An 8537-nucleotide genomic window follows, 5' to 3' on the forward strand; every position below is an offset into this window, starting at 1 on the left:
AATTCAAACGGGCCGGGCGCGGGGCGCCGCCGGGGTTCGCCTCCCCTCAGGGCTTCCCGCTGAGGGCCGGGGGGTCCCGGCGGCTCTAACGCGGCTCTCCCGCCTCTGTCCCGTCTCTCCGCGCAGTGTCACCAACGGTGGCAAAACCACCTTGACCAACAGAATCATCAAGGCGCTCCCCAACTGCTGTGTGGTCCACCAGGATGACTTCTTCAAGGTAAGCCGAGCTCCTCCCCTCGCTTAAAACATTAACCGCTGCTTGTGCAGGTAGCGATAGTTGTAGCAGGGCCCCCTGTAAGTTTTATACACTTGTGCATGCTCTCCAAGTAAGTTTTGACAGAGTAACACACCTCCTGATTTATTTATCAAAATATGTATTTAAATTTCTTGAAGTAATTCAGACAGGTGGGGAGATCTTACAAAGGTCGGTTTCTGCCAGTTTCCACAGAAGCGGAGCTGGGCACAGCCGAGCACAGAACGGTTGCAGCAAAAGCTTCCTTTAGTTTTAACAACAGTTTAACTTTAGGTCAAACTACCGATCTAAGTTAGAGCTCATCTACTGTACTCTGCACAAACCATTTTTTCCACATTGGGTTTTCCTCCTTGTTTTCTTGAAGTAAGAATGTTGCTCACAAGTAATACTTCAGCGTTTAAGCAGCCCTACAGTGCTTTAAATGCAGAAGGACAGCTGTATTGGGGAGCTTTGACAGCTCCGTGTCAGAAACCCAATTAGAAGATTGCTAAAGATGAGTGCAGAAGACCTGTGCTGATTTTTGGGTGCCTTCTGCCCCGAGTCTGGGACCGCAGCGGGGAAGCGGTCCCATCAGAACCGCAGTACTAAACCCTGCAGGCTGCTCCTGTTTCACAGGAATAGCAATATATAGCTGGATCCTGCCATACGTGGAAGTCCATGAGATGTGGCAACATACTTGAAGTAGTTTCATGGCGTCCCCTGACACACGAGGTGCTCCAGCATCGGCAGCCGCACGGTCGGTTTGTCTTGCCGCTGCAGGAGCACGTGCTGTACAAAACAGAAAGAGACATTCATTTGGAAGCGCTTGTTTGCCAGAAGCCTCATGCACAAATTTGGTCAGATAAGAGCCCCTAAAATAGAGGGAGGAGTTTTCCATAAAGATCTATAACTCCTCACTAGTGTGTCCAGCTCACAAATGCTAGTGCAAGTAAAACTATAATTGAGTGATCAAAAGTCGTGCTATGCTGACCTGCATTTTTATTGGAGTTGTTAAGAGTTAAAATAGGTATTCTTGAACATGTAAATTTTAGCAGTTGCTTAACGTTGTATTTGCATTTTAAGTTCTTATATGTTGACTTATAAACAGGGGCCTATAGTATTTTGGTGAATAACACTGTATCAAATTATTAACCTAGAACTTTTTGTCCAAAGTGGCTTGGCTGAGGCAAGAAAACTTAAAGTCCTTGGGGTTGGTGAAAGATGGGAACTTAAATTTTAGGGTCTGTAATTGTTTTGTTAAGTGAACACTTGCTTTGTTGTGTATTGCAGTAGTGTCCAGGTTGTGGTCGGATCTTAGGTAACTGATCACGCTGAGTTTGCAGCAATGTTTTATTGCTCACTATATTTCAGCCACAAGATCAAATAGAAGTCGGGGAAGACGGCTTTAAACAATGGGATGGTAAGAGCAGTGTTCGCTATAGGATGCAGTAATGTATATTCTTTTCCTAAGTATTTCTTTTTAATTATTAAAGATTTAATAGTAAATTTATGTAATTTCAATTTTACAAGTTCATTCTATATTATACTTTCAAACCGATGTGGTTCGTGGTATTTGATTGTATACCTTTTTCCCACCCACCCCCTTTCTTCTAACTAGTGTTGGACTCCTTGGATATGGAGGCAATGGTGAGCACTGTGCGTGCCTGGATTGAGAACCCAGTGAAGTTTGCCCGTTCCCACGGGGTGAATGTTACGCCTGGCTCTAAAGAGCCAGCCTCCAAAGATATCCATATATTGGTCATTGAAGGCTTCCTGCTTTATAATTACAAGTAAGGTTTGGGGAACTGTTAATGGTTTGCCAGGGAAGAACACTAGATCACTACTGCCAGGGCTAAAACCTCCTTTTTACTAATATACCCTTCCTGCCTTGTTCCGAGGTATCACGCGTAGGAATTTCTCATGTAAAATGCAAAATTTAACCAGTAAATGCTGGTAAAAGTGAGGTGCACAAGGTGTCTCTCAAAGTAGCGTAGAAAGTTCTTGTTTAGGGCAACACTTGAACTTTAGGGCACAGGGAGGTTTAGACCAGAGCTGGTACATACTGAGCCAACAGTGAAGGCACAGGTTTTCCTCCTGGTCTCCCACCATGGTACCTAAACCTTGACCTGAAAAGGTTGTTGATGAGACCAAGAAGATAATCCGTTCTCCATATGCTACTTGGAATCTTTCCTGGAATTTAGGAATAGTTATCTCATGTGATACACGTGCTTGTTTAACACTGACTAAATTGAGCTTAGTAATTAAACGTACACTGGAGCAAAGATCAACTTTTTTTTCTTTTAATGTGGGGGGAAGAATGCTTGGCAGGAAGATGGGGAGACTAAACTAGCAGTGGAGAGAGAAATTTTCCAATAGCTAAATATATAAACTTCAGAAAATTGCATGCTATAAACATGATGAGCAAAAGATTCTTGGCTCCAAACTGTAGTTTTGTTTACAAAACTCTTTCAAGAGAACAAGCTGTGCATGCCACTTAGCAAAAAAGGAGTTGTTTATAAGCTGTACCATAAGACAAGCGGCACCATTCTGGCTTTCCAAACTGAATGGAAAATGTAAAACGGCAGTCTCGTACTGGCCATACCAAGAATGGCCAACTGGAGATTTTGCTGGCAAACTGCCGGCTGTTCTTGGCCTGTCCCCGGGGACGTAACTCTCAATATCTCTCCTGAAGGTTACAAATACCTTTGAAGCACTCCATCTTGTTAACGGGGGTTTTTCCCTCACCCAGAGGGATTATTTCATCCAAGGACCCAGAGCTTGCTCAGCTCATACTATATTAAGCATTTATGCAGCCCTCTGCAGGCTTTTGGAAGTCTGTCAGTCCCACCAAGTTCAAACTAGGCTTGCTTTAAGGATTTTTTTTCTGGGTTTATTTTCTTCAGTCTGATAGGAGTGCAATGCAGCGAGCTGCACTAGAGCTAACTGCCTGTATTTCTGGAAAAGAACATAAGCTGATGAGTTTCCTTGTACCAAATCTGTATGCCTGTGCACATTTTTAACAGCTTGCTTCAGCAGAACAGGCCAGGCGGTTTGATAAGTCAGTTCATATTGATTGATGAATCACAGCTTTGGTGTACTGCAAGCAGAATTTGAAAAAAATTTGAAAGACTCAGGGTTCACCCCCCAGGTCTTCCCAGCCCAGTGTTTGATCCTCCGCAATAACTAGTAGCAGGTATTTGGGTGGGAAAAATGCCTACCATATCATTCTGACCTTCAGAAAACAGCATTCTCTGTTTTATAGGTACTAATAAACCCACCGTACATTAGCTTGTGTCTTAATGAAAACACTTATGCTTGTTGTTGTCTACAACAGACAAAAATACAAGTGAGACAGAAAGATTGCTATGAATTACAGGGGTGATTTAACACTTTTCTGTCAGAAATAAATAAATAGATTTGTTCTCTCTTTCTACCCTACCCTAGACCACTGATAGACCTTTTTGACACACGCTACTACCTGGCAGTTCCATACGATGAATGCAAAAGAAGGAGAAGGTAAGAAGATTCTTTGACACAAGTCTAATCCTTCCTTCCAATAAAGACTCTCTACGAGAGGCAAGCTTTCAGGCTACCTTTATCTTGCTCTTAATGGGATATATTGGTGTCACTAATTGGAATTACAGTTGAAAACTTTAATATAATTGGAGAAAGAGACTTTCACGTGGCATTTTCTGAAACTTTAGATCTGTCAGTCCCCTTTGCGGGGCGTTTATGGAGATCAGCACATCGGTGCAAAAGGAACAGAGTGGTTGCATGCTTCCCCCGTGAGCATCAGCAAACCCTCAGAGACCGCTTCATCGGCCACCCGTAGCTCCTGCATTCACTTTGGGTGCTTAAATAAACTTGTAAAACAGAGAGAAATTGGACTGTGACAACTTTATATAAATGCAACTGGGCAGTTGTCAGATCAGCCTCAGCCTTTAGCAGCGTGCAAGAAGCAGCGCGATCCCAGCAGTCCTGATGTTCTTTTCCATTTTGATATTTGCAGTACGCGTAACTACACTGTTCCTGACCCACCGGGTCTCTTTGATGGACACGTCTGGCCCATGTACTTGAAACACAGGAAAGAAATGGAGGACAGCGGTGTTGATGTTGGTAAGCCTCCCTAAATACAAATCCTTTGGCATTGTACTTTGGATTTTAAGGAAGTCAGGAATTTAATTCAAGGAAACTTCAACTGTAATGATGCAAGGCACTATTTTTACTACGATGTTGTAATCCTGGCCTACTTTCTGTCCAGATAAATATATGAGGTTTTATGGCTAAGACATTCTTCCCTTTTATAGGGGGCAAAAGAAAAATACAAAAAAATCACTCTTTATAATGGGATAAGAGACTTTGTAGCCATGGTTTGTTTCAGGATGCTTCTGGTTTTCCAATTGGAAAACAAGTTATTTGGGTCAAGAGAGTATGAAATACTTTAAAATTAATCTATAGAAATTTTGTTCTGATCATAAACCTACAGACTGAAACCTCCATTGCTTTCTTTCAGTTTATTTAGATGGACTAAAGTCTAGAGATGAACTCTACAATCAAGTCTTTGAAGATATTCAGAACAAGCTCTTAAATTGCTCATAGGTAAATGTCTCTCTTTCTGAGGAGGTGAAAGAGGAGGGACTGACTGATGGAAAGAACCCACTCATACACTTGGATAGTCACACTTTCCCTTCTTGCTTTTCAGGGTCTCAAAAGACCTCAAAGACCCCTGTACAGACTGATGTAAATAGTACTTAAACAGAAGTCGGAATGAGAGTTTATTTGTGTAAACTCTTCTTATGCTGTCCTTTGGAAAGTATCTTTTGTATATAATTGAAAAAAATGAAGATAACTTATTCACAGCTCTGTGATGGACAGGATTCTTTTTTTTTTATTTTCTTATTTTGTATTCCACTGGCTTAAACATAAGTTGAAAATGCATTTTTATAATGGAACAAGTAGAGCTGCGTTGGGAAAAACAACTGACTCTTCTGCTTATGTGCTTCTGCAGTCTTTATGTAATGGCTTGGTTGTAATGTCATCTCTTAAACTCAGTAAAAATCAATTTAAAATCTCTTTTCTTTGAGGTCCTGTTTTAATGTCAGTCACCTTTACTGTAGTAGAAATAGGCATAAAACACTAACAGCCCCTGTGTTTTTTCATATGGCATTTGAAATATTGTTTTTGAATGTCCTCGAAGTGCAGCCACAAATCTCCTTTTGCGTGTGGCTGTTTTGGTTTAAGTGATGACACTGGCCTGGAAACCCAGTTCGCACAGCCCGATGAGCGTGGGGCTCTCGGAGGTGACTGTGGGACCTGAACAGCACTTCAGATATTTTTAAAACTGCTGGTATGAAACCAGTTTTATGTCAGCCTCAGCTTCCTGGCCCGTCTTGCTTCATGCTCAAAACAAATTAGCATGTGAAGATACTATGGCCCATTTCACACAACAGTCGAGTGCTCCCAAGGTGAGAAGTTTGGACAGAAGCCTCTGTGCCTGTGGCGATCCAAACAAGGATGGTATTCTGTCCTGAATTCTCTGGCTCGCTCAGCCTTAAAGAGTGGAAACAGCCACATTCCCAACTTCAAATTCCAGGAACCAAATCAGTGGGATTTCTCAGGGGATGAAAGTAGCAGCCTCCTATTAAAATTGTCCTACCTTAGGAAACTCTTTTTAGGAATTACTACTGCAAATGCCATCCTAATTTCAGTTTGAAACAAACAGCATTTTGGAGCGCATGTGCAGTCTATTTACCAAAACACTTTTCATTGACTCGCTGTGAAAGCATTCTGAGGAATCTGTGTGGTAGAGCGCTGTCCTTCATACCCCTGTGAAATCTGCCTTCAAAACGTGTCCTGCAGGAGAGCTCACACCTGAGTAGGTTTTATACTTCTGGCAAAATCCTGCACTAAAGTGCCAGACAGCACATTGCAACTCTAAAATGTAGGTTCAGGAGGTTTCGCTTTCTCAAATGCTTCCAGTAAGTGTAGAAAATCCACAGATTTCTTAGTGGTGGATGTGGCAGTGATAGCTTAATGCTTTGAGTTGATCTTAAAGATCTTGTCCAATCTAAATGGTTCAATGTCCTCCCTTTCTAGAAAAACTATAAAAAAAATATCAGTAGAAACAGTTTTACTGATTTTTCTGTTGATAGGCTTTTTCTCAGTATTTCAGTGAGATAAAAAAAGCCTCCTGCTCCAAGCGAGATAGTACAAAAGTAATTCAGCAAACACAATCGGAATATTGAAATAAATCATGAGATGGAGCATAATGTGCTTGAGAAAGGAACGGGGATATTGTTCCTGAAGCAAAACTTGAGTGGCAGACCTTTCTTTGCCTGCTTATCACGTGCTCTCTTTGAGAACAACATTCGGCCCGAATTTCCTCCTTTATGAACAGCACAACTATTCTTCACCAGGGCTTTTAGGCAGAACCTCCACCCGGGAGCAAAAGGGTGACCTCTGCTGCCCCGTGGACAGCACAATGGTCAGTGTGACAAAAAAAAAAGTCATCTCTTTGCCCCATCTGCACGGATGGCTCTGTGCAGCCACCCCTGGGGCAACGGCTGCCCTCACGTGTGCCAGGGACAACAGCAGCTCGCTGGGGCTATGGAATAAGAGTAGATGAGACTGTTTCAGTTGGAAGGGACCTACAACGATCATCCAGTCCAGCTGCCTGAGCACTTCAGGGCTGACCACAAGTTAAAGCATGTTCTTAAGGGCATTGTCCAACACAGAGACACTTGGGGCATAAACCACCTTGCCTGTTCCAGGGTTTGACCACCCTCTCAGCACAGAAATGCTTCCTAATGTCCAGTCTGAACCTCCCCCAGCGCAGCTGTGACCCGTTCCCATGTGTCCTGTCCCTGGATCCCAGGGAAAAGAGCTCAGCACCTCCCTCTCCATGTCCCCTCCTCAAGAAGCTGCAGGGAGCCATGAGCTCGTCCCTCAGCCTTCTCCTCTCCAAAGGAGACCAACCCAGATTGCTCAGCCACTCCAGAGGACATCTTCCAGCCCTGTCACCACCTTGGCTGCCCTCCTCTGGAGACATTTGAGGACTTTCACATCCTTCTCCACTGGTGGGGCACACAGCGCTCCAGGTGAGGCCGCACCAACGCTGAATACAGCAGGACAATCCCCTCTCTTGCCCGGCTGGTTCCACTGTGTTTGATGCCCCCCAGGATGCGGTTTGCCCTCTTAGTGCCAGGGCACACTGCTGGCTCCTGCAGACCCTGCTGCCCACCAGCTCCCCCGGGTCCCTTTCTGCAGGGCTGCTCTCCAGCCGCTCCTCTCCCCGTTTAGACTTGTGCCTGGCGGTACTCCTTCCCTTACACTTAGGCACTTACCTAATGTTCCAATCTATCTAGAGCCTACCGCAAGGCCTCTTGTCCCTCAGGAGAGTCAACATCACCTCCCACTTTGGCATCGTCAGCAAGCTTGCTAACGGGACAAGCAGCTCCCCAAATCCAGGGTAGCAACTCTGCTGACCTTTTTTCTCATTGCATAGACAATTTTAAACTCAACCATTTCATGATGACAGTGGCCAAGACCATACTGTGTCCCACGAGTCCCTCTCCGTCCACAACCAGCAAGCCGAGGAGGGCATCGTTCCTCGCTGGCTCCCTGAGTGCGTGTGACAAGGAGTTCTCGTCTCCCACAAACTGCAGGAATTTCCCAGCCCTGCTCCGCACAGCAGCACGGTGTTCCCACCTGATTTCAACTGGGAAGTTGAAGTCTGCCCTAAGGAGAAGGACTACCGACCAGAGACGGCTCCGAATGGCCCACCCAACACCTCCTCGCTGCCGGCATCCCGGCTGGGCGATGGCCAGCAGACACCCTCTGCGCCATCGGCTTTGTTTTCCATCCCCCTCATCCTCACCCAGAGGCTCTCAACCGCACCACTGTGACCACGAGGGACCATCAAACCTCTCCCTCACCTCCAGCGTGACCCCTCCACCCTGCCGGCCGTGCCCACCCCCCCGGAACATCCCGGCCCTCCATCCCAGCACCGTCCCACCGAGTCCCACTGGTCCCACGGACATCCCCGCTCTGGGAACACCCGGAGGCTGCCAGCCTTCGGCCCCTTCCCTCCCCGGGAGGGGCTGGGGGGCCACTGGGGAGGGCGGAACACTGGGAGCCCCCACATTCCCTCCCGGGCGACGCCAGAGAGTCCTTAGCAGCAGACGCGCAGAGAGGACCGACCATGTCTTCTCCATCGCAGCGGCTCCCCCCGCCCGGCCCCCGGGCCCCCCCGGCGCCCCAGTTCCTGCAGACCTTTGTGCTCCCCGAAACCTTCTACCTCCAAGGC

The 8537-nt window shown here is 45.8% G+C and overlaps 1 protein-coding gene across 1 annotated transcript in view; it reads left to right on the forward strand.

The window, feature by feature from the left end:
- Window positions 1-4831, forward strand: part of NMRK2 (nicotinamide riboside kinase 2) — a 5971-nt gene extending 1140 nt beyond the window's left edge. The window contains exons 2-7 of the mRNA XM_009889128.1: window positions 127-217; window positions 1604-1652; window positions 1851-2022; window positions 3677-3748; window positions 4242-4348; window positions 4746-4831. Coding sequence (XP_009887430.1) covers window positions 127-217; window positions 1604-1652; window positions 1851-2022; window positions 3677-3748; window positions 4242-4348; window positions 4746-4831 — 577 coding nt within the window. The remainder of the gene's footprint in view (window positions 1-126; window positions 218-1603; window positions 1653-1850; window positions 2023-3676; window positions 3749-4241; window positions 4349-4745) is intronic.
- The last annotated feature ends 3706 nt before the right edge of the window (window positions 4832-8537 follow it).

The sequence above is a fragment of the Charadrius vociferus genome, unplaced genomic scaffold, assembly GCF_000708025.1.
Source record: "Charadrius vociferus isolate BGI_N301 unplaced genomic scaffold, ASM70802v2 scaffold657, whole genome shotgun sequence".
In the NCBI taxonomy this organism is placed as follows: domain Eukaryota; kingdom Metazoa; phylum Chordata; class Aves; order Charadriiformes; family Charadriidae; genus Charadrius; species Charadrius vociferus.